The sequence below is a fragment of the Cimex lectularius genome, unplaced genomic scaffold, assembly GCF_000648675.2.
Source record: "Cimex lectularius strain Harlan isolate CLEC.00 unplaced genomic scaffold, Clec_2.1 scaffold131, whole genome shotgun sequence".
Lineage (NCBI taxonomy): Eukaryota > Metazoa > Arthropoda > Insecta > Hemiptera > Cimicidae > Cimex > Cimex lectularius.
The window spans coordinates 345,909-373,169 of NW_019392685.1; the positions used below are offsets into that span (position 1 = coordinate 345,909).

General features: G+C 34.8%; 2 protein-coding genes across 4 annotated transcripts; one reads left to right on the forward strand and one right to left on the reverse strand.

Moving 5' to 3' along the window:
- Positions 1–179: 179 nt before the first annotated feature.
- On the reverse strand, positions 180–25,217 carry LOC106662946 (splicing factor 3B subunit 3). 3 transcript variants are annotated; one of them, XM_024225736.1, is made up of 16 exons: positions 25,033–25,216; positions 16,564–16,826; positions 16,161–16,504; positions 15,828–16,082; positions 15,399–15,640; positions 15,136–15,314; positions 14,916–15,071; positions 9,423–9,574; positions 3,259–3,567; positions 2,960–3,202; positions 2,140–2,675; positions 1,734–1,853; positions 1,354–1,605; positions 1,164–1,290; positions 742–1,089; positions 180–415 (listed from the first exon to the last, which is right to left on the reverse strand). In XM_024225736.1, exons 2-16 carry the CDS (start codon positions 16,787–16,789, stop codon positions 275–277), a joined length of 3,630 nt encoding a protein of 1,209 aa, XP_024081504.1. In that variant the 5' UTR covers positions 16,790–16,826; positions 25,033–25,216; the 3' UTR covers positions 180–274. The 3 variants fall into 3 exon arrangements, with proteins under 3 accessions (XP_024081504.1, XP_024081505.1, XP_024081506.1); XM_024225737.1 differs by lacking the exons at positions 180–415; positions 742–1,089; positions 1,164–1,290; positions 1,354–1,605; positions 1,734–1,853 and having other exon boundaries at positions 2,206–2,675; positions 2,956–3,202; positions 25,033–25,217; XM_024225738.1 differs by lacking the exons at positions 180–415; positions 742–1,089; positions 1,164–1,290; ... (3 more) ...; positions 2,960–3,202; positions 3,259–3,567 and adding an exon at positions 14,693–14,724 and having other exon boundaries at positions 25,033–25,217.
- Positions 25,218–25,830: 613 nt separating this feature from the next.
- LOC106663155 lies at positions 25,831–27,116 on the forward strand. Its single transcript, XM_014387759.2, has 2 exons — positions 25,831–26,452; positions 26,877–27,116. The coding sequence occupies exons 1-2, from the start codon at positions 26,055–26,057 to the stop codon at positions 26,983–26,985; spliced, it is 507 nt and encodes a 168-aa protein (XP_014243245.1). The 5' UTR covers positions 25,831–26,054; the 3' UTR covers positions 26,986–27,116.
- Positions 27,117–27,261: the final 145 nt, after the last annotated feature.

Consider the following 27,261-nt stretch of genomic DNA (forward strand, 5'->3'; position numbering starts at 1 on the left):
TACAAACACCTGATGATAAAACGCAACAAATCAAAACAAAATAGCAACAAAACTTAAAAATAAATATATATATTCTAATTTTAAAAAAGAGAAAAAAGACAATAAAAATCTACATATATATACAAAAACACCACACATAAAAAAAGAAGCCTACAAAAGACTAATATACATTTTATTGATTTTTTTTTTTTTTTTTTTTTTTTAAATAAAGAAAGTAGCGTATTTTTATATAAAAAATAATTTGTGAAGGGAGTGAGGAAACACAAGGTGCTTTTTAAAACGCGTATCTCGTCCTTATATCTTCTAGCTTCTTCGAAACTTCATTCGGTTTTCTTTCCAGTTCGACTGCTATCGTGTTTTGTTTTGATGGCTCCAACGAGTTGTACTGTTCACAGAGGTCACCATCTATTACATTCTGGAAATAAAGAGCAAAAATTCTTAATTAAGATAGTTAACAACTGGCTATAATAAAATTACAAAATTAAGACGTCTACATCTTTAAAATAATATATTATATTAAAATTGGCAAAATCTCAAGCTACAAAAGCAAAACAAATATGCATTATTGTTTGACAAATACAAAATGAAACTAAAGTAAAAAATAAAAATATAATTATCTATATTAATTATATTTTATATTATATGGTCTTGGTTGAGATGAAAAGTATAATTAATTGAAATATTTAATATGGCCAATTTATATGACTACTAAATACATACATGGATTAATGTAATAATTACCTTTACTGGGAAATAATATGAACGGTAGGAAAGGTGGTCACGACCGCACAGAGGTGGGTTTTCCGATCGCATGTGCATCTCGAGGTGTTGAAAGAAGTCCTGGTCCTCGTGCGACGTGAAGGGCACCAGTACACCCACGGAACCAGAGAGCGTCGTGTACACTAGAGACTCCGACCCTCCTGGTATGAGTGTGGCTTTCTGCAATGACGTCACGACCTCGCCGACATGGAAATTAGCGACGAAATCTGCCTTCTGAGACGCCCCGTTGAGCAGCCCACGGTCCCACAGGGCTTTATTGCCTGTCGGGTCCTCGTCAACGTCATCCGTGACATTGCTGGACAAGCGTATCTAAAAAAAATTTTTACATCAATAATTTTTTTATGAATTTATTTTTTAAATATTGTGTATAAATAAATACTAACAACAGCGACGTTGCCGAATTTATCAGCGATCGCTACAGTGTTGTAATCAAGGATAGCAGTTGTTGTAATCCACCTCGGTTGTGTATCATCTGCGAAAATTATTAACTGATTTTCTGCAGCTTTGTACCTTTACACACAAAAAAATAATTATTTTAAAAAAACCCTAGATTAAAAATAAATCAAATCCTACCGTAAAAGAAAAACAGATTCTTGGACATCGCTTACGTAGACCCGCCGGCCCATCGACTCGATCCTGACGATCATATTTGGTATGTGCTTGTTCTCACATTTTCGAAGAAGTTTTTTCTTACCTAGGTCATAGAGACGGAGCAGCTTACCTACGCCGACCAACACGCGGCCGTGGAACGAGCAGACTGCCGTTGGCAGCTCATCAACCGGTGTCTTATGAACTAACTCTAGCTCCATACCTTGGTTTACAAACCTAATAAAAAAATTTATATCAATATTTTTTTAAATATATAATATTTAATTATTTTGACTTCATAATGTTCATATTAATTTTTTTAAATATATAATTTGGTGATATAGAATTTTTTATTCATAACTTACTTGTAAGTATATAAAAATCCAGCACTAATTGAACGTGGATTGAGTTGGTAATCCTTTGCTACGCCAACGACGAGGAAAAGCTCATGTTCAGGCATGTTAGAAAACCGCACGAGGCCCAGGCTGAAACAAAATTAGCACCTTATTTACCATTTGTATTTTCATTGGGTTACGAGTAAAATGTTTGTAATAAATTTTCAGATACATTTTACAAATCATTTCATTTCATCTGAAACACGGACAGTGTATAACTCATCATAAAAGAACACTTCATAATGTTCATTCCAAATAACAATAATGACATCTTTTATATTTTGTAATTATTAAAATTATTGATTTTTTAATACAATAATATAATGATACGTATTAAAAATGTCATTATTCTCATTAACTTAATGCAATCATTTACCTAATTGCGGCTTCATTTTGATCCAGTCGGGTTGTAGAAACAGTGCTACCGGTTCCTGGGTTCATGATGCGAATTAACGATGCCCACATTCCACTGCCGGCTTTCGGTGCACCATAAGTCCTCTCAGGTAGGTCTTCGGACAGGAAGTTCTCTGCCATTTCTTTTGCAATCTCCGCTTCATCCTCGCCGGCGGCCTCTTCCATCTCCTTGGCCATTTGGATGCGGCGTTGCTTCTTAGTTTCCTCGGTATAAGCATTGTGCTCAGTCTCAATTATGACGAGGTTGGCGTTCTCAGGGTGAACGACAAACTTGCGTGGCGTGTATTCGAGGGGGAAAGATACCTGGTTGAAAACCGCACCGAGCTTCTCAAGGGCAAGGATTCGAAGTGTATTCGCAGATATGGCCACGATGCCCTCTGGGCACTGTTCAGACGCAAAGCCGGAAGCGTACTCCAATGAGTCGTAAGAAAGAGGAGTCAAATGGAATCTGCTCTGGTAACAGTAACTAAGCCACGACCTGCTTGACATTGCAATAACCTAAAAGAAAAAAAGCAAACTCATAAACGAGCAAATTCAGTTTAAAAAATTAAAACTATTTTTAAATAGTTTCTTGTGTCAGAATACACTTTTCATTCAAAACCTTTTCAGAACAGGTCTGTGTTTTTATCATCATTTTAATTTTAAAAAGCTGATAACTTAAATTTAAAAGAAAATACACGGAATGACATTAAAAAAGAAATCATTGTTATTTTAAAAAGGTAGCTTTATTTATTTCAATTCCACTTTTATGTTAAATAGAGAATAAATATTTGGATACCTACTGCTTGCTGTCCGTGCATGGTAATTGGAAAAAGTTTGACAGGCCTTGTTCCCAAGTACCTTGTCCTTGTATCGACCAGATCGCCCGTGATTGGATCGAGCACTGTCCTCAAGAGTACACCGTTGTGCAGTCCTATATTCAAATAGAGCGTAGCCCTTGAACTCTCACCGCCACCCATTTCTACAATGCACAATGACTCTGGAGGCGCAGGGACGGCTTGCATCGAAAGTATTGAAAGACAGTTCTAAAATTAAAAAGTAAATTAAAAAAAGTTTTATGATATTTTAGGCAAGGACTTACAGTTGGGTCAAGAGATATTATCCTGACGGCGTTGTCGGCAAGTCCGACGGCGACGAATCGAGACATTGACTCGCCGGACGGTGCATTCCCCAATGCCATGCATACAACGTCAGCTGGCATCTGCTTCCTCTGATTATACTCTTTTAGCTGACCAGTTGCATCCATGCCGAAATAGACTATCTCACCGCCAGTCAGTGCGATGACTACCTGATGCTGGTTCACAGCACATTTAACAATCTGCTTCTTACCGGATACCTTCCAGTCAAGCCTCTTGTCCGACCTTATATGACGAACACCGTCTGGATAAACCTGCGAATTAAAAATTCGAACAAAACCCATATTAGATTGTTGAACAATTAATCAATTTATTTACTGTACAAGTTAAAATTATTGACGACCAAATAATTCAAACCGTCATGAATTTAACTCATTAATTTGATTTACTCTTGTTTACTGACCGAATCAAAAAAATATTTTGATTGGTGGATGATAAAGAGAATTTTTTTCAATATTTCTTTTTATCTGTAACCGCATTTTTTAATATCTTAGGCACAACATAGTACAAAAGGGTTGAAAATACGGTGATCATGTCGGTCCAGCCTGACACTGTAACAAGAATGCTTCTTTTACAGCAACACAAGGACCACATTCATATTGTTAATTTATTCTTAAAACCTATTTTTATTTAATAGTTTCTTTAATTTAATAGTTCTATTTATCACTACAGATAAATGTTTATCTATCAGAGCACATGGGAATATTTTGAATCTGCTGATCAGATGGCCATTCTTTATAATCATTGCAACTCATATAAGTGCATTTTTTGGGTATCATCATGTCAACAAGATTCGTCTAAATATAAAGGGAGGGAGTAAAGTACTTAAATGTAACCAACTTGTAATAATTACAATTTATAAAGCTATACTATGATGAAATAAAATATTCAAAACATATTCTTTATATATACTTATATGTAACATTTTCTTTTTGTTCACGGCATGGTCTGACTGATCAGTAATGGCCCGACGGGCTACGACCAGGCGATGGAATATGCAGAGTCTTCTTGTGAAGTTTGTTCTACGAGTCCATGGCCACCACCGGTATAATCTACAGGGGGCATAACCATCACATCTGGCTACAAGCACAAGGCAATTGCCAGATGCTGGCCTCGTGATACGTTGTGAAGTGACTGATTTATATACTTTATGAAACATTAGTTCTTTCGTATTTTTTAAAATTAGCATTTATTTATGTGACAAATTGGCGTCTCAATTACAAACAAAAATTTAACTCTGACAAATAAAATTTGCATAATCCATTAAAGCATTTTACATATCATTTAGAAATGTAAAAAACATAACATAATGTACAAGTAAATAAATAAATATAAAAATAATAAATCAATTAAAATTTAAGTTGAGAATGGTAGGTATTGAAGGAAGATGTCACATATAAGGCCAGCTGACAATTAGACAGAAGAATCGTGACACTAGAGTCTGTTTTACTACATACTGCACACATACTTGTAGGATTGACCTGATTAGTAAATATTTTCATTATCTGAATCTCTTCACAATCACTACCATGAGCACTCATTTTAAAAACAAAGCAAAAAACCTCATATTCAGAAGAATAAAAATTAAAACATTACATTATGATTGTTATGAAAAACATTTTATATAATAAAAACATTCCCTTAGTTATTAGTAGCAAAAATTACATACTATTATCTACTGATGGTAGGTTGTACTAAGAACTGCATGTGTAATTGTCAAGAAATACAACAAAACTAGGCGGGATAAAATCTGGAGTTAAGAAAAGAATTAGCTCAAGGTAAATTCGGATAAATGGCATTCTTTAAAAAGAGTTTTCTCGTGATAGAAGGCAGGCAGGGGTTGGCCTTTCTTTTAAATTCCCTTAGGTTCAAGAAGGATAAGAAATAAAGGAAGGGAAGAAATTGGAAGTTAACAAAACAAAAAAAAGTTCAATGTTATTTTTAAATAAAAGCCCTTTTTTATCTGAGGTATAAAATATATACCTTATACATATAAATGATTTTTTAAATTTTAGTTTCACCGATTCATTTCAAAACAGGCCAGCGGCTTGTCAGTATGAAGGACTGAAACAGAGCCTTTACATTTTCTGTATGAGAACACCAATAACATTCCAATATATATTGACAGGTAAAAAATTCCACCCAAGTGATCTTTGATTTTTCGATAAAAGAAAATCTGCCCTTAATTGGTCTCATTGTTTTTACCAATAGATATTTGTTTACGCTATGTTTTAAATTGGGAATATCAACTAGAGGTAAACACACTTAATCCTTATTGATGAGTTCCATTACGGCTATTGCCATCGGAGTTCCCTACGTAACAAGACTTTTCAAGAAACTGGACCCTACCATAGAAGGCCCCCGGCCCGGTTCTGGACGCTCTATGATAACAGAACCACAGGATGACCTTTTTTGACTTTGAGAATTTTGCGAAACCGGCACCGTACTGTTGTTCATGCGATTCCTCAGCTCCAGGAAATTCGAGGTATCCAAATTTCCTAAATCGGTATGGACAGAGGACCAGAACACAAGAGTTCACAGCCATTGGTCTTTGGACGATTGGTCTGCTGTACTTTTTACAGATGAGTGTAGATTGGCTCTACAATCTCCAGATGGGCGTGAAAGAGTGTGGAGAAGGTGAAATGAAAGGTATAAGCCTGTAATTTTCCCCAGAACCAACCTTTCAACGTAGCTCCTCAGTGATGGTGCGGATGGGAATTTCAATGGAGTCGCACAGAGTTGGTTATTTTCATGGAAGGTCTTTGACGGCCACATGCTATGTGGATGAAATTTTAGAACATCATGCGTTGCCTATCCGGGATGAAATCGACGACAATCCTATTCCAATGCAAGATAGTGCCCATCCATGTGTCATTCGCATAGTTCAAACCTTCAACTGGATACCATCAGGGTCTTAGTTAGCCTGGTCAGCCTGTTCTCCAGACTTGAACCCCTCAAACATTTATGGGACCTCAAAAGACGAGTAAAAGCACGTCTATCACTTCCTGATACACTCCACTATCTTGAAAGGACTCTTCGTGAAGAATGGGCTAACCTCTATCAAAAAGTCATTTCCAGACTGGTAAAAAAGTATGCAGAAGCGTCTTATAGATGTAATTAAGGCAAGAGGAGAAAATAAGTGATATTGAAATGTTAATTAAAAATCTAAAGCGAAATTAAAACAAATTTTATCCGTCCGTCTTTTTGATTTTTTTTTCATTTCCTTTAGCAATTTACTTTTTTTATGTTTTTAAATAAAGATCAATCAAACATTAAAAAACGTGAAACTTTTATTAATATATAAAAATATATACAAATCAAGTTATATTACTAGTGGGTGTTATTTTTTCACTGTCAGTGTATTTGAAAGGCCAATGACCCAGTGGTGACATCAGCAATGTCTTAATATTCAAGTTATATTACTAGTGGGTGTTATTTTTTCACTGTCAGTGTATTTGAAAGGCCAATGACCCATCAGCAATGTCTTAATATTAACATTTTTTGCAAAACAGTTGGTGATAACCATCTTAAAGAGTTTCTAAACAAACGGAATACATATATTTCTTTATTTGTAGGAAACACTGGTTTTATTCATATGACAATGGGCCAACGGCTTGTCATACAAATTTTCTCTAGAGCCTGGAGGTTTTCTATATGAGAACATCAATAACATTCCAATATATTTGGAATGCCAGTGGCCGCTAGATACCAACAATGTCTCAATATTAACATTATTCTATTATTCAATATTAACATTATTCATTATTCTACGCCACCAGTGTATACAACCCGGGCTCATGATACGCTGCCACATTATACCTAGGTCCTGCCATAAGTTCTGTTACAATCATTCACCTTGAAAATAATCCCTGCGAACCTTGCTCTCTTGCCTATTGTTTACCTTTGATATAATGCTAAATTCTTTTACTCAGTTGTTGTTGAGAATTAATAACATCAAGATGGAACGCACCCTTGAACAAAACCGTCATGCCATCATCGCACTGCACAAGGCAGGTAAATCAAAATCAGAAATTTTCAAGACGCTGAAATCGTTAGGAATAAATTGAATGTTTGTGTGGCGCACCATAAATCGCTTCAAAGATACTCTATATATTAAAGACAAACCAAGGTCCGGCCGTCCTCACTCTGTGAGGACGAAAAATGCCATCAAAGCGGCTGAAAACCGAATTCAAAGAACTCTGCTATGAAAACAAAAAATATTGTCCAGAGAAATGGGGATTTCTTCCCAATCAATGTCGCGCATCATAAAAGACAATCTTTCGATGAGTGCTTACCGTAGAATGACAGGACAAAGGCTTACAGTATCTTTAAAAAAAATTAGAGTTGAAAGAGCCAAGGCTTTGTTGACCCGGTACGCCGATGGAGTTCATCGAAACATCTTGTTTACCGATGAAAAAATTTTTACCATCGAGGAAAAATTTAACCATCAAAATGACAAGGTTTATGCTAGAGTTCTCTAGAAGCTCAGGAAAAAATCTGAAGGGTAGAAAGAGGCCATCATCCTGCTTCCATAATGGTGTGGTGGGGAGTTTGCTACGTTGGCACCACAAAACTCCATTTTTGTGAGCAAGGAGTCAAAACAAGGGCGAAAAATTACCAAGAAGACATCCTTGAGAAAGTAGTAAAGCCCTTAAGTACTACTCTTTTTTCCGGAACTCATTGGGTCTTCCAACAGGACTCAGCTCCTGCGCACAAGGCCCGAACAACTCCGCAGTGGCTGGAGGAGAATGTTCCGGAATTCATTAAGGCTTCAGATTGGCCCTCGGGAAGCCCAGATTTGAATCCTCTGGACTACAAGGTGTGGCCCCGCCCATCTTCAGCTTATGGCTTGCCACAGGAAACACGCCAATTTAGAGAGCCTGAAGTCCACTCTGCTAAAAGCAGTTGAGAAATTTCCTCAAGACGTGTTGCGTACTGCCATAGATGATTGGCCCCGAAGACTAAAAGCTTGTGTGAAGGCAAAAGGTGGTCATTTTGAGTAATATTATTTTATTTCAATCTTAAAAAATATTGATTTTTTAAAAATAAATTTCTTTTTCAAATTATCTAGTTTCTCTATCCCCTAATGGCCCTTTTTCTTGTAACAGAACTTATGGCAGGACTAGGTACATCTAGCATAAAGAATGGAAGACGATGGGGGAAAACTCCTATGAATTCCAATATTTTCATGATAAAATTCGGATAAGGGGGTTTGTCCGTACTCCATCAACAATTTTCTTTTATATAACAAAAAAGAAAACTCAAAATAACGAGAATAAACTTTGATTTAGCATTATCATCCAGTACAATGATGTCATTTATTTTCTAAGACAAAATGTTGGCTTTATAATGCATATTACACACTTATGAATTTATTAAAATGTGAAAAACTTATTGTACTTTTTATACAAGAATGCTTATTTTGAATCTGTCAATCAGATAGCCATTCTTTATAATCATTGCGACTCATTTAAGTGCATTTTGTGGGTATCATTATGTCAACAAATTTCGTCTTGACGGAAACAATAAAAATAAAATTATGGACTTTCAAAGACATACAATTACTAGACTTCTTTCAATTAAAAGCAAATTAGCTAAATGAACTTAATACATCAATAAGGGAGCTTAATTAAGTACAACTTTATTGTAATAAACTACTACATTATTTATCCATTATTATATACAATATAAAATTCAACATTTTAGCTTAATATTTGTTTTTGTTCACGGCATGGTCTGACTGATCAGTAATGGCCCGACGGGCTATGACCAGGCGATGAAATATGCAGAGCTTTCACTAGAAAGTTTTTTTATGAGACCATGGCCATTCCGGTGTATAAGACACGGAACATAACCATCACAGCTGGCGGCTCAGCACAAGGCGATTGCCAGCTGCAGGTCTCAAACTTTCAAAACTTGAAATACTTTTTATGAAATTAGAAAATGTAATGTGAAAAAAGTATTAAAACCATATGGAAACATTGTTTTATAATTTTTTTTCTCAAACTCGTTACTATTGCATTTTTAAACCGTCCGATCTCAAATCAAATTGAGCCGGGTGATAAGAAAATGCTGAGTTTCTAAGGTATATAATAAAAAATAGACTTACTTGTACTGCAGCGTCATCTCCCAATGCTGAACAGGCCAATGTCGAAGTGAAACCGAGAAATCCGGAGTCCGCAACTTCCTCGACTGTTTCACCAATTGAAAGGACAAGAGTGGCACTCAAGAAAGAAACGACAATGTAGGCGTCAAACTCATCTGAAACAGGAACACTTGGAACATTAAACCTCATATTTTTCTTTCTTTTGTCTTGGAATGCCTAAAATTGAGCCTGAACCTTGCAATTTTTATTAAAACATCAATATTAAAAAATATCAAGTAATTTTTTTAAAAATCTTTTAACTTTTTTTTGTAATTGTTCACGGCATGGTCTGACTGATCAGTAATGGCCCGACGGGCTATGACCAGGCGATGGAATATGCAGAGCTTACTTATTCTACGAAACCATGGCCGCTCCATCGTATTCCACGAGGAACATGACCATCGCAGCTGGCAGCACAGCACAAGGCAATTGCCAGCCGCAGGTTTCGAAAACCTAACTAATTATCACAAGACTAATACATTCAAGACAAGAGTTCTTATAACTGCTTACGGACCATCTTAAACCTGATTGCCTTCTGGCATTGTGGCTGACATTGGTGTCATCTTGAATGTTAAAAAATTGTCTCGTTTTGATTCACTCCGGTTTCGAATAATTGAATAACGGAGGCGACAAAGCGAGTTTCATCTTTGCACATCTTTATTTTAAAACTGACATTTAAATAAATCAATCTTAAAATGTGTAAGATGTGCAGTAGTTCTTAAACTTATTTGTACACCGGCTTGCCCTAGCCGAACTGACAAATAATTTATTGCAGTCGGAGGATAGACCGGTGTTAGTTTGATTTACCAATATTTGAACACTGGCATTGCAATTGATTTACAACCCAGTTGCCTATAGGATATTGGATTTCTACAAATTTTTATTTACAAAAAAATTACAAAACTAATGAATTGTATTTATATTTAATGGACTCGGCTTCCCAAGCAACCCACTATTGTACTTGTTGAATATAAGAATTCTGGCACCAAAACATAAAAAGGTAAAAATACAGAAAAACATGCCAAATTTAAACAATCTCAAAGCAATTTTGGTTCTTTAAATTACACTTTGTTTTGTAGGTTCACTGTTTTGATCTACCGACAATGGGCCAACGGCTTGGCGGAAGTCGTATGACAGAGCCTTTGAGGATTAATCTTCGAGAGGAAACCATTTCTTTCAAGGTATTAGTACATCGAAAGAGCCAATAATCTCGATAACAATTATTAATTTATACTTAAATTATAATTGTAATAATTATTAATTACTCATTGCTTCATTATATATTGTATATCGTATACACATATATAATATACTATTGATAATATTGCTTTATAGAATTGTAAATATTGTAGGTTATGTTATATCTGTCTTTCTACAAATTTTTATTCACACAAAAAAAAAAATTAATGTAGTGTCATACATTTATCAGGATGGACCCTAGGGCTTTCCAAGCCACCGACTATTTTTCAAGTTGAATGTCTGGCACCATATTGAAGGGGGGGAAGGTAAAAATCTAGAAAAACGGCCCAATTTAAAGAATTTAGGTGATCCTAGTTTTTCAAATTAGGCTTTGTTTTGTAGGTTCACTGTTTGGATCTACAGACAATGGGCCAACGGCTTGTCGGAAGAAGTTCGTGGTGACAGAGCCTTCGGGGTTTATCTTCGAGACGACAAGTCCTTCGAGGTAAAAGTACATCGAAAGCGTTCCAAATCTCGATAGTGTCTGAACAGCTATTAATCATTGCATCATTATAAATGTATGTCATATACATAAGTATTACCATAAAATATTGATAATATTGCTTTTTAGCATTGTAAATATAGAAAAACATGGCCAAATTTAAAGAATCTAGGTGATCTTAGTTTTTTAAATTACGCTTTGTTTTGTAGGTTCACTGTTTGGTCTACCGACAATGGGCCAACGGCTTGACGGAAGTAGGTTCACAGAGCCTTGGGGGTTTAATCTTCGAGACCATTATATCTTTCGAGGTATTAGTACATCGAAAGTGGCAATGATCTCGATAAGTGTCCAAACAGCTATTATAAAGCAATCATAATATATGTATGTTGCATACATATGTATTACAATAAAATATTGATAATATTTGCTTTATAGCATTGTAAATATTGATTATTCAGAAATCATGAGATGCAGTCTGGTGTGATGTAGGTTTCAGAAAAACATTTTCTTTATCGTGCCAACGTTTCTATCTTTATTGGGATCATCTTCAGGGCCTGGGATTTACATTGTTTAAATTTAACAAAAACATGTATGACGTGGAAAAAGTGAATTTTTACAATACAACAAATATTTTTTATATACAATCAAAGTATTTCTACTCACTCAGTGTTTGTTTTCTGCGTAATTGTGCCATTCTTGTGTGTCGTGTTGAGTGCCAGTGAGATATTGCTGTTTTATGTTTATACACGTTGGATTTTGAAAGGGCAGGGAAGGAAGTCAGTATAGAAAGACATTTTTGTATAAGGAAACGTTGGAACTCCCTTCCCTTAAAGGTCTTATGCTTTTATCATATGATTGAAAACTGTTCCAACATTTTAGTACTATTCAAAATCATGTTGAGATCGATAGTGTGGATGCATTATTGGATTTGATATAGGCAAGCTTTGACACTCAGGTAAATAAGGATTAGTCGAGAGTAATACAGCTTGCCGTTTTTTTTTTTTTAATTTGTATTTATGTTCACATGGTCTGACTGATCGAAACAGCCCGATGGGCTACAACTAGGCGATGTTGAGTGCCAGTGAGATATTGCTGTTTTATGTTTATACATGTTGGATTTTGAAGGGGTGGGGAAGGAAGTTTGTATAGAAAGACATTTTTGTATAAGGAAACGTTGAAACGATAAAGAAAATGTTTTTCTGAAACCTGCATCACACCAGACCGCAACTCACGATTTCTGAATTATCATCGACTAATGGCCACCAATCACCACATATTGGGAAATACTGTAGGTTCACAGCTGAAATCAACTGGCAAATTGCCTCGGGTAGAAGGATGATTTACAAAGCCTTGTTTTTCTAAGAGGAAAAATCATTTTAACATCAAAATCTGAAACCACGATTGGACTAGCAATGATATAATATATATATACACACACACACACACACATATTTTTTTTTATTCCATTATAATAAAAATAAATTAACAAAATTAGCATCTATACTTGGTACACATCCGTACATCAGAACTGCAGGGTTAACTTCAACTTTTATTCAGCAAAAATGTGTTTGTCATCCCTTGTACAAATGCAGAATTTTTTTAAAATATAATAAAAGGGTTTTTTTTTACAAAATTGCATAAATTTGAGTCAAACATTCCAACAATCCTGGTTGGCCTTTTTTTGGCATTTCACTATCTTCAACAGTGGTTCTTGGTGAAAACTAGCAGACAAGGTGGTGATTGAAGGGCGCAAGATTTTATGTGGTAAATATTAATTAGCACAAATTATATAGTTTGGTTAATTCCCATCATTTTAGTCAGCCTATCCTCATTTTTGGCTTCTCGCCATCCTCAATTTGGCAGGTAAGGATATAAAATGGGAGTAATCAAAAACAATCAAATTTCAGGCTCATTCCATACCATAAGAGGAAGTGTTAGATGAATTAAATTTTTAGTATTAAATCCCCTCAAAAAATTAAATTATACGTTTACTTATTAAATTTTAATGTTGTGAATTAAAACCAAAACATGTGAGATTCCTGCACTCATGTTTAACGATGATATCACATTTGTTATAGCACTGTTTCGACCCATTCATTAATAGCATCATGAACAGGAGATACCTCAGCGCATACTTTTACTTTTAAGAGACCCCAGTCAAAAAGAAAAAAAAATCCATTTTCTTAATGCTTTAAATGAAGTTCACATTGTTCTGCATTTACTGGTAAAGTTTTATATTTTTATCAACTAGGAATGTATTTTTTATGGGGGGGGGAGCACTTGGCACAAACTTTTGACTCCAACTCCTAACACATTATATACTTAAGAACTATTTTATTATAAGTTTTGTGAAATATTTTATTTTCTTAATATTTTAAAATGATGATGGTGAAATCAAACACATTTTTGTTTATAAGAAACCTTATAAAAAGACTTAACTTACATAAACACTCAAAAACAGATGTAAAATACAAAAGGTTTTCACTCAATACAGTAACACATTCGTATAGAACAATTGTTTTGGAAGTGAATTACGGGCTGGAAAAGAGAAAGGTTAAAAATGTAAACTCTACCAACCTAAAAGTGAATCATTCAAGAAAGAACGAAATCGATCCAGAAATGGCAATAAGTAAAAGTTGAATTGGGAGAGAGAAAAAAAAGAGTTGCTGGGCAGCCCCTTAATTCAAATGAATGGCTCTCCAATGAAATAAATAATTAATTCTCAAATTAAGTCCTTTTCACAACTTTATGAACACAAATTTTCCACCCCGATTCGATTTACACTCAAATTTTTTCTGTATATTTGAACATTGTCTACAAATGCTCTGATGAGCTGAATTTAACTGGACCTCACAGATTCTGAGAAAAAAAATCCCAACTGAATGAAAACACAGGGGTTTTTTTTGGTTTTTTAAACAATGTTTTAATATCTTTTTAAATTTCAGCTTTTTTTTAATATCTCGAAGATGCTTGTAAATAAGCCCTAAAAGTTTGGTTTAATAGATACAAAAATTCCTAAAATGCTAAGTGGGTATAATGGCAAAGCAGAGGAAGAAATCGACTGTGGGGTCCTCCCTTCCCTTAAAGGTCTTATGCTTTTATCATATGATTGAAAACTGTCCCAACATTTTAGTACTATTCGAAATCATGTTGAGATCGATAGTGTGGATGCATTATTGGATTTGATATAGGCAAGCTTTGACACTCAGGATAAATAGGAATTAGTCGAGAGTAACACAGCTTGCCAAGTTTTTTATTTATTTTTTATTTTTTATATTTATGTTCACAACATGGTCTGACTGATCGATAACAGCCCGATGGGCTTACAACCAGGCGATGGAATATGCAGAGCTTTTTTTTTTTACAAAAATTTCTCTACGAAGCCATGGCCACTCCAGTGTATTTGACACTGGGGCATAACCATCACAACTGGCGGCACAGCACAAGGCGATTGCCAATTGCAGGTTTCGATTAAAAATTGCAAGGCCGCTCATTATTATTTATAAATAAAAGCTTACACCCCGCCATCTTTTTTAAAAATGTAAAAACTCACCTCATCCTATGATTATCCGAAAACCAAGATACCTGAAAAATAAAAACAACTGGTGTCTCTCATTGATAAGAACTTTTTTTTAGTTTTTTTTTTTTAACAAACAAGATTAAAATATTTAATCACCAGCTGTAAATTATTTTGAACTTTGAACCATTATTCACAAAGTGGAAAAGGTGATGTTTTCCTTTTTACTTTCTTTTGTTTAATTAAAAATCAAACTCACCATCAGACCTCTTCTTCACTGTCCAGACTGCGTTGGGTGCACCTGGAAGTTCAGAAACAGCCATCTCTGATACCTCGAGCCCGTGACGCAGGACTCGCAAAGTCGACCTCGGCCCGCGGCCGCATGCCATGTATAGCTGTGGTGTGTCCTCTCCAGCTGTAAAAGCAAATCAACAACTTTAGTCTCGCTTTTATTAAATGGCTTGATTTCTCAAACTTGCCTAAATCAGCGACTTTACAGTCAAGGATGGGAGACAGGGAATCCATCTCGTCCACGAGTACGAGGTTCCTCAGGGGACGAGGCGCAAAGAAGAATGTATCACCTTCTTCCAAAGGCATCGCTGAACTGAACTCAGGCTCATCATCATCATCACCAAGATGAGCAATTTGATACAAATAACTGCAATGGGAAAAATCAAATATTAATTAACATGGTATTAACACAAATGTGTAAATAAAAGGTATAGTGTTTAATTTAACTTACTGGTTGCCAAATTCAGAAGCTACAAAAAGAAAACCTGTCTTCAGGACACACATCGCTGCGGCAACCGGAACAGTGTCGAAATACTTAAGTTTGATTTCAGTGACCACATCCTCATCTGTTTCAAGTGTCACTTTAAATATGTCGCCCTGTTCAGTTTGAACGAGGAAGAAAAACATAGATTTGGTCTTGTGCGTCGCCGAACATACAAATATCATGCCACGCTCGGGATCATCAAGATCATTCTACAAACAAAAATAAATAATTAAAAGTTTAATAGATTTCTAAGGAAGTTTTGTAGTCGTTTTTATTATAATTCAGTTCTACTTTTCTAGCTTTTTAGTTTATTGATAATCATTATAATCATTTTAAATTCCCATAATTTTTTCATCATGTCAAATTAATTTTAGAAATCCTTTTTTGAAGACTTACTCGTCTTCGAGGTATCGGACATCGTATGTCATGCTGTTCTCCAAGGTTTTTATATGTCAGGTAATTCTCAGAACAAATAAGGACTCCACTGGGTCCATCATGCCCACCGGGAACAGAAATGAGAAAATTGGCATGTTCTTCGAGCGCCTCTGAATATTTTCTCACAACATGATTCAATCCCAAATCTTGCTCATAGAATGTTAATGTCTGCTGTGTCTTGCTTGCAGCTTCACCCGTGTGGTCGTTGTCAGACTCCTAAAACCAAAAAGCAGAGGTAAGTATATTTATTTCAGTTTTAAGTAAGAATATTAAGTAAGGTTTTAAAGTTAGAACCTCATAATCAATTTCCAAGCAGGCAAAAAGAGGGTTTTCAAAACCAACGTCCACACCAACCATGTGGTAGATAAGTGTGTTGCTTTTGTGTGCTTCTAACGGTGTTGAAATAGTAAGCCTTGTCTCACTGTCCCTGTTCAAGATGTAAACAATCTTCTGTTTTTCAATCGCTCCGATCATAACAGTCCTTCCTCTCGGGTCGACCGCCAAATACTGACCTGGAACGATCCTCCTGCACCCACTTTTCCCGAATGTCTCTTCATGGACTTTCTCAAGAACGTTTTTTGTTGGATTATATTCAAGAATGACAATACGGCCAGAATCTGACCCAATTACAGCATAATCTACATAGAAAAACAAATGTTATAAAATAACCGACAGCCAGTTGAGTCAAATGAAATACCTTTGTTCCCGCTGGTTAAACGGAATGACATCAAAGAACGTATGACGCCGAATATCTCGATAGTGAGCAGTGAATGGACCTTGCCGGTGTTGGGATCGGGTCTGAGCAGCTCAAGAGACTTCCCACGCGACACAAGGATCTCTTGCTGTTTCGTCCCAGAAAAACTGCCGTGGACCGCATGGGTAATCGCAGTTGACTTCTGCAGTGTCAAGTTGTATAAATACATGGCTTCCTCTCCTCAGACCTTTGGAGGGGGTTGTAATCTGCAAATTCCCATAAAAAATATTTGTAAAACATTGCACAATATTCAACAAGAAGACCATTTAATAAAAAGTATACAATTTCAATTAATTAAACTTTTTACATAGTCTTGGTTGAGATGAAAAAGTTAATGTCCAGAGCGGGTTCGATGACCTTTGACTCAATACGCGCTGCTCTAACCATTTGAGTTATCGTGACATAGCTTTTTTATCTCAACCAAGACTAGGTAAAAAGTGTAATTAATTGAAATAATTCAATGGTAAAAACTATCCCACCACAAACTAAACATCAGAAATCCTGAGAAAACAATTGCATAAGTAGTTCATCAGATTTATGTTTATCATAACAAAATTTCCAGAACAGGTCTATGATTTAAAATCATCATTTAAACTACTTTAGGTTCCGCACTCATTTGGGTTGATTCACGTTATACCAAAGGAAGTACATGTAACTAAGAAAAGTTAAGCTTTGCCCAAGTGGTACCTTATTCAACGTAATTTAACAACTTTGTAACTTTTGGCCTAGAAACTAAAGATTCAGTTCAACATAAATACATCCACTCTGAGATGCAGGTTGATTAGTTGAATATTTTTAAGATTCTGTTCTTGTTCAAAGTGAATTAAGTGAATTGCAACAAATTAAAATTTAAAAAAATCGAATTAAAATGTTAATGCTGTTGTAAGGGAAGTAAATTCTGAAGCCACAAATGTAATGACAACCTGAATCAACTTAAGTTTCATTAGTTTCAAAATATTAAATTTATCAGTCCTTGAGTGCAGTTTAAATGACTAATTGCTTAATATATATTACATTCCAATAAAATAACCACCTTGTCACTTTCTCTTGCAAAAAAAAAATCCAAAGCGTAAAGAATAGAAACAATTATTTCCAATAATTAATATATAGTCGAATTTGTCATAAGCAGACACTGTTAAATTATTTATTTAACACTTTAATAAAAAGTACTGAATTATGAAAAAGCGAGTCTTTACAAAATTTTAAAGAACAGTAATTTAAATTACTGTGGCGATGACAATAAGCCTTACCATGAAAATAAGATATAGACAGTAATTATTATGGGAAATTGAAAACTAGCACAAAATGCAAGAAAATTGGAATAACCAGGGATCCAATACAAAAATTCAGCTATTTCATGATGAACAGAAGCTATACTCGATGATTTTTCAACTTAATGATGAATGAGAATTGGTATATAGTTGACTAAAATTCTAAACTAGTTATTTTCAAAATTGTCCTCCCTCCCACGTGTGGGATGTAGGCCCCCCACACTAGGAAACAGTGAATTAGCGGGTGTTGCATCTGTAAGTCAGTCTTGACCAAACCAGCGAAAGAAGGGCATTGACCACACCACCTGGCCTAAAGAATTTGCTTTTTCTTCTTTGCACTCTTGTTTATGGGACCAAAATAAAACGGGAGGATTGTAATATCAAATCAGTAGGGACTCTAAAGAGACGGGTTCTGATGACAAAACCAGGCAAGTTGGGACCCAAATGAGGAAGGGGCAAAGCAGAGACGTTTCAACTGAAGACCAGGAGTCCTGAAATCTGGGACAAGAGACCAAAACAGACATCACGGATATGGAGACTGCTGTGTCATTATAGATAAATGGAAAAAAAACTAGAATTTGAAATGAGGCTCACTAATCACTCAATCCGGCCAGTGTTAAAATAAATACATACATTAACTTTTTTAACCTTACCTAATTCCCACACAAAAAGTAAAAATAGTGCCAACTCTAATGTCCTCACTTCCTTAGCCAAAGAGATATAGAGCTTACAGTAACATTAGGTAAACGAAAAACATTGTATTTGAATGAATGTACTCAAGGCACTAATTTCACTTTCTCAAACACTTTGGCCGCCATTTTTTTGCCAAACCTTTCTTTAAAAAAAATCTTTTTTCTGCACTCGTCTACGAACCACACTCTATCCATAGTCACCTCTAATAACCAGTCCTTTGAGAGGGTTGAGAGATCTTCACCTATCAGTTAAGGTGTGAGCTGCGAGTTGGTGTATTGATATATTCAATTATTTCAACTAGATCTCAGAAACAGCTTCAGAAAATGAACCCAATATGTAAAAATACTTTTAGAAACTAGTGGAATATCTAAAATACCAAAAAAGTTCGAAAAAGTAAGTTTTAACTGGTTTTTAGATTTTTACCTATGTACTGGTTGATGTGAGTTGAGATTGGAGTTTTAATGTATTCAAATATTTCAACTAGATCTCACATACCAACCGCTTCAGAAAATGTGCCAAAAATACTTTTTGAAACTAGTGAAACATCTAAAATGTCAAAAAAGTTCGAAAAACTAAGTGTTCCAACTGGTTTTTAGATTTTTACCTACATACTGGTTGACATGTGAGTTGAGAATTGATTTTGATGTACTCAAATATTTCAACTAGATCTCAGTTATTGACCGCTTCAGAAATTGTACCAAATATGTAAAAAAACCTTTTGAAACTAGTAAAACATCTAAAATAACAAAAGAGTTTGTTGTTCTTTTGCCTCGTTATACATTAGCCAACGAACCAACCTTCAGGGCCATGTATCCACCAGTAGCCAGACGCCACCAACCCAGCCGCAGCAATTCCCGTAAAAAATATTTGTAAAACATTGCACAATATTCAACAAGACCATTTAATAAAAAGTATACAATTTCAATTAATAATACTTTTTACCTAAAGTCTTGGTTGACATGAAAAAGTTAAAGTCACGAGCGGGTTCGATGACCTTTGACTCAAAACACGCTGCTCTAACCACTTGAGTTATCGTGACAGCTTTTTTATCTCAACAAGACTTTAGATAAAAAGTGTAATTAATTGAAATAATTCAACGGTCAATTTGTGAGGATTGTTATAACTGTGTGGTAAAATTATTCAAAAATAAGAATGGAACCGACAGAACCTCTCCATGTTTATTACACAATAACAATTATTTTAAACAAAAAAAAGTATCTGATCTGAAATATTAATGAATGAAAGTTTAAAAACAAAGATTCAACCATAAAAAGTAAAAATAGAGTAAATAAGGATGGGAAATTTAAAAGAAGGTATTGACTCACAGCAAAAAGTCACCGTCCCTCGGTTTTCTCCAACTTAAAAGTTTTGTCTGATAAGCGATAGTGTCCCTCCCCTATTTACAAAAAACATACGACCCTCACAAATTATGACCGCTAAACATATATGGATGTATACAATATTAGTCAAATTAAACATATAAACAATGCTATCTAACAGTGTGTATCAATTTTTTCTTGTTAAGTATTCCTACTTATAATAAACAAACTATAAATTGGAGACATTTTTTCTAATTATTTGGCAAATGATAGAGCCTAACTTTTTAAAAATTTTAAGACACTTGAATAACCTATATTCTATTTTTAAAAGTTCATCCATTTACTAGTTATGCTCGTTCTCAACTGAACGGACTGTCCTTCTGTGAGACCAATAAAAGCTTGGGAATTTCCACCAAACAATGGAGTTAACAGTTAAATGTAGGGTATTATCAAAGGGAACCTCTTTGAAGGGAAATCCACAAAGGGTTAATCCTGAATTTTTTCAGGTAAAAAAAGAAAAGAAAAACAGGTGTACTTTCTAAACTTCAATTTTAGAGTTTTTATAATCCTGGAATTATTTATTACTGTAATTGGAAGAGAAAAGAGCAACAAAACCTGTTAGATTTGTAAATGGTCAACCGATGGATAATTTATCTAAGCTCACGTAAATTTATCCAATTGATAAGAAATAAATAAAGCTGATATGTGAATAACGACTTGGATCTTATTCTTGATATAATGTAGGCCAAACTATTGACTTAAAACTATCCCACCACAAACTAAACATCAGAAATCCTGAGAAAACCATTGCATAAGTAGTTCATCAGATTTATGTTTATCATAACAAAATTTCCAGAACAGGTCTATGATTTAAAATCATCATTTAAACTACTTTAGGTTCTGCACTCATTTGGGTTGATTCACGTTATATTGCATTAACTTAAAACTATCCCACCACAAACTAAACATAAGAAATCCTGAGAAAACAATTGCATAAATAGTTCATCAGATTTATGTTTATCATAATCAAATTTCCAGAACAGGTCTATGATTTAAAATCATCATTTAAACTACTTTAGGTTCTGCACTCATTTGGGTTGATTCACGTTATACCAAAGGAAGTACATGTAACTAAAAAAAGTTAAGCTTTGCCCAAATGGTACCTTATTCAACTTAATTTAACAACTTTGTAACTTTTGGCCTAGAAACTAAAGATTCAGTTCAACATAAGTTCATCCACTCTAAGATGCAGGTTGATTAATTGAATATTTTTACGTTTTTTTGTTGTTTTTTCAAAGTGAATTGCAACAAATTAAAATTTTAAAAAACCAAATTAAAACGTTAATGCTGTTGTCAAAGGAAGGAAATTCTGAATGACTGGTGAAGACCCTGTATTATTATGGAAGATTTTTTTTTTAAATCAAAGTGTGAAATAATATAGAGAATAAAGATAAGATTCATTCTCATTGTCAATTCACTTGAACTGATTGAGGCTAAGAATTTGGGTGCAAGACTTATTAAACATCAATTTAATTGGCCAAATAAATTTGTACATCAGAACTGCAGGTTTGTCCTCATATTCAATCAGCAGACATGTGAGTTTGTCATCCTTTGTACAAATTACAAATGATACCCTTGATACAATACAAGGAGTTCAGTTAATTATAACGTTTGATTTTTAAACAAATTTGTTAATTTATTTTCTGAATGACAACCTGAATCAACTTAAGTTCCATTAGTGTTGGACATTCATCTCTTGGACAAACAAATGATTTCAAAATATTAAATTTATCAAGTCCTTCAGTGCAGTTTAAATGATAACTTGTTTAATCCCAATAAAATAACCACCTTGTTGCTTTCTCTTGCAAACAAAGAAAATCCAAAGCATAAAGAATAGAAACAATTATTTCCAATAATTAATATATAGTCGAATTTGTCATAAGCAGACATTTAAATTATTTATTTGACGCTTTAATCAAATGTACTGAATTATGAAAAAGCGAGTCTTTTCAAAATTTTAAAGAACAGTAATTTAAATTACTGTGGCGATGACAATAAGGGCGGTGACACACGGAGCAATTTTGACCGAAGCGTTTACCGTTATCAACTAGATCTCACATACCAACCGCTTCAGAAAATATGACAAAAATACTTTCTGAAACTAAAACAGCTATTAATCATTGCATCATTATAAATGTATGTCGTATACATAAGTATTACCATAAAATATTGATAATATTGCTTTTTAGCATTGTAAATATAGAAAAACATGGCCAAATTTAAAGAATCTAGGTGATCTTAGTTTTTTAAATTACGCTTTGTTTTGTAGGTTCACTGTTCGGATCTACCGACAATGGGCCAACGGCTTGTCGTAAGTTCGTGGTGACAGAGCCTTCGGGTTAATCTTCGAGACGACTAGTCCTTCGAGGTAAAAGTACATCGAAAGCGTTCCAAATCTCGATAGTGTCTGAACAGCTATTAATCATTGCATCATTATAAATGTATGTCATATACGTAAGTATTNGTGTTTGTCATCCCTTGTACAAATGCAGAATTTTTTTAAAATATAATAAAAGGGTTTTTTTTTACAAAATTGCATAAATTTGAGTCAAACATTCCTGGTTGACCTCTTTTTGGCATTTCACTATCTTCAACAGTGGTTCTTGATGAAAACTGGCACAAGGTGGTGATTGAAGGGCGCAAGATTTTATGTGGAAAATGTTAATTAGCACAAATTATATTTATGAAAAATTAATTAAGGTTTTTAGTTGAGATGAAAAAAAGTTAATGGCACGAGAGGGATTCGAACCCACGACCTTCGGCTAGATACACCGCTGCTCTACCACCTATCACCTAGTGAAACATCTAAAATGTCAAAAAAGTTCGAAAAACTAAGTGTTCCAACTGGTTTTTGATTTTTACCTACATACTGGTTGACATGTGAGTTGAGAGTTGGTTTTGATGTACTAAAATATTTTACCTAGATCTCCATTATCGACCACTTCAGAAATTGTACCAAATATGTAAATAAATAAAAAAAAACCTTTTGAAACTAGTGAAACATCTAAAATACCAAGAGTTAGTTTTTTTTTTTTTTGCCTCGTTGTTATACAAGCCAACGAACCAACCTTCAGGGCCATGCATCCACCAGTAGCCAGACGCCACCAACCCGGCCGCAGCGAACGAACAGGGAATGATAGGGCTCTCCTCTCATATTCTCAAACTTAAAGGTCTAATTATAAATCCATTACAAAGGTCCGTTTTGGCGATGTGGATATAAACATTACATCAAGATATGTGGAAAAGTCCACATCTCCCAAATCCCCAGAGCCAAACTTGCTCAAGGAGCCCCGCCCACCACAGACAAGCCAGCTGCGCCCAGCCCAACAGACACAGTCCTCTCTAGTTAAGGCAAGGAATTCATTTCAAATTTTCATGTTACATCTATAAACAAAATCTAGTAGATGTCCATATATTACAGTATTGTTCAAAGCTAAACATAGTTTATGTGTTTGGGCACTTCCTTCATACCGTATAACCTATTCAAAAAATAGTTCCTCTCAACTACCCTGAACAGATTCTTGTATTCTAAGTCTTCAGGGATTTTGCAACATTTACATTGATCATTCGGTTTATTTTATGAAGGTAAATTGATCATTCGGTTTATTTTATGAAGGTAAATTCCATGATTAGACCTAAGCCTATTTATAATTGTGATATCCCTCTTGGAAAATGGAACATTTTGAAACCAAGGCTTTTTAACAACTGAGGGTTTATAGAAGAGTATAGAATTTTCCGGTTTGTATACTTTCACTATACTTATGCCACTTTATCAAATTTTGGGTCTTAATTGCACTTTTTGCATCTTGCAAGGGAATGGGGATAGGAGATAATTCACCATCTAGTACGGACTCTCTCGCCAAACCGTCTACTTTAGTGTTACCCCTGATGCCGGAATGACCACACACTCACAGGAACTGTATATTCACTCTTTTTGACGATTTAACGGTTATTTTAATTACCCATGTTGTTATCTGAATTAAGGTTACAATTCTTTAAACTCTCCAAGGAACTTTTTGAGCCTGACAAAATTAATAATGATTCACTTTTTACATCTTCGTATACATATTCTACTGCCTTAAAGATGCCAAAAAGTTCAGCAGAATATATACTGAACTCTGGAGGAAGTTCATATTTTTCGTGTTTGTTTTTCTGTGGATCGTACCAGTCGCATCCTACTCCAAATACCAAAATAGTCCGAAAACACAAAAGATTGAAGAGTTCTTCAGAGCAGGTGGTAACGGTTCGTTTTTACTTTGTTTCCCCTTTTACAGAGGCCATTCATTGTAAATTTCTTTTTAATTAAAAAATAATAAGTTCCGAAGTTATCTTTTATACTTTTATAAGGTTTCATTTTTATATTTACCATTCCCTTTTTTATGAGAGATCGCTAAAAAAAATTAATGTTAAATTAGAAGAAAAATTAGTCCTCGCATAAATAAGTTTCGTATAATTTCACGTTATAAACGAATAAAAAGCCCGTTGCCAAGAACAAATGTAATAGGAGGTCATGCGAAACTGAAGAGCCGAAACGATATTCAACATTTTTTTTAAATTTATTAGGTTCTAGTGAAGTTGAATTCAATATTTACTTAATTTTACCTTATAAACGAACAAAACGTTTTAAATATGCTTTATTTTATATGCTTTAACATAATCCGAACAAAGGGACCACGTGCACCGCCTGGCGATCCGGTGAAGTACAAAATTGTTGAAAAAAAAACTTATTCCACAAATTTTTTTTCTTTATATAAAAGTAAAGTGAAAATAACAAATTAACACAGATAAAAATAAAAGAATAAAAAAACTTTTTCTTTAATTTTTAAGGTTAGGATCATGGCCGACACGCGGTCCGCCATTCCGGTAGAACAAATCACGTTATTTTTTAAATAATGATTTATTTTATAGAAATAAGTTTGGTTCTTGATATAGTACCTTATGATGTTTCTAATAGTAAAAGTAACAACATAATACATAACATTTTAGCAGTTAGGGCGTGTTGAAGGTTGGAGGGCACGCCAGCTAGGCCGGCATCATGTTCGAATCGAATCAATAATTATTAAACTCACCTATTACTGTTTTCTTCAAATTTTCACCGATGGACGAAATCCACCGTTCAGTGAAAAAGCCCACCTGGGATTTTCATCGTTGCCCTGATTTTCCCTGATGAAGAGCAACGTCGTGTCCGTTCGAAGGCTGAGGCGAAAATGGCCGAGGTCCGTTGGAAACGCGTCGCACCGGGACAGGGGCGATCGACCTGATCTCTGCCGGTCGTCCATCCGCCAATCCCTGCGATCTGATTGGCCGGTTCAGCTATGATTGTAAACGGCAAGTTAAACAAAAATTAATATTTTTAATTATTTCCCACCATATAAAACTTAAAAAATATTAATATATTATTAAATAATAAATATTATTTTAAATAAAAATAAATGCTACATTTAGTTTATAATTACTATGTCTCACCCCTTCGACATGCACAGCCTTGATTATTACAAATCACACGTCAACGGTTTTTCCTTTTAAAAGAAAATTAACAGGGTTATTTGTAAATAAATAAATTATTAACATCAAAAGACTAAAACATATCAATTTTATATATTTATGTTCTTTAACTGTTTTATCAATCCTAAAGAATTATTAATATGAAATGTAAGTTTAAAATTATCTCCTATTTTAAACATGTATCTAAATAATATTTGCCATTAATCACTTATTTAATTTTTTCCAGTTTTTATTAGGGTAATATTTAGTTAAAGTGTATATTTAGTTAAAACGAGCTTTTCATTGGAAAGTCGAGTTGGCGGTGGATCGGCGGCGGCGGGCTTAATTTTTCATTTCAGGCGTGACATGTTGTAACTCCTTCAGTTTCCTCCTTTCCAACCTCTAGTGTCCCTTTTTCCAAGTGGAAACTCTATTCCGTTTGAAAATACATTTTTCATCTAGAGTGGCTGCTCATTTACAATTAATAAATGCTGCGGTCCCCCTTCTCTATAAAATTGGAGTTTCACCTAAACCACCCTGGCTGCTTTGAAAGCCTAATCTATGCTTAGACCTTACTAAATTTTCAAAGCAGAATACTCTCCCCTACATGTACAGTCAAGAACTTTGTAAAACAATAGATATCTTTTCGAATCCAACACTATGTTTTACAGATGGCTCAAAAAATGATGTAGGGACAGGTGCTGCTTTTTGCACTTATAATAATAATGTACAGTATATGTTTACCCTACCACCTATATGTAGCAGCTACGCTGCTGAGCTTATAGCAATAGCAAAGTGCTTAACTATATTAGCCCCATCCATGGAAACGATTGTCATCTGTACTGATTCTTTGTCGGAACTATTGGCACTTAAAAACAATTTTTCTGTACATCCATTGATACAGGACATCCTATTTGCAATTGAATCTCCTTTTGGCCTAAACTCCTTCAACCTGATGATGAGCGTTTATTACTTTGGAATCCGGATGATGGAAAACAACAAATTGTGAGTAAAAACTTTCTTTTAAAGTAGTGATGCTTTTAATTTCTTGGTTTTCCCACCCATTGATTTATCTACACACTATTTGACATTTGTATCCTTTCTTATTTTTCATATTTCAAAACTAACGTTTAAGGCTTGTAACATTATTCAGGATCTACTTTATCACTTTCTTATATGTTAATATGTACTACAATTTGTAGTTAGTCTTTCTTTCTGTGTGGTCTCACAAAAAGGTCGTCACATCTGTGCATAAGAGCAATCGGCATCTATTCTTTTCCCTGCCTTTTATGTCATTCAGCCATTTAAGCATTTTGTTTTCTCAGGTCGACTGTTTACTGAACAAATATTGTGGTTTTTTTGTACCTATACCTTAGGTTGTAAATTTGTTAAAAGAAAATTTTTTTTTCCTTTTTTTTTGCATCCCTAGGTGTGGATCTACTACTGAACTTCGTTGGCACTTCAGGTCCAAACATGTGTTCCATCAACAAGCCAAGTCCGTCATTTTAGGTGGTTCACTCAACTGCCGGTGCCGCTGAGAAGCTATGCTCCCGATATGGCCGAAGGCAATGGACAGCGAAGATCTCAAGGCCGTTAGGGCAAGGGTGAGTAGCAGCCTCGGCAATTCTTTTATTCCGAGGTCTCTGAGCCTTTGTACAGGCATGCATCCTCTTGCTCCCACTACCACACCAGCTGCCACAAAGTGCAGCTCTGTGAGGGCTTCCCTCAGTACCCCACATTTCTCCGCCTTGAGGTCTGCTACCACGTCCAACGCGCCCATAGTTTCATACAATAATTATCCCATATCCCATCCG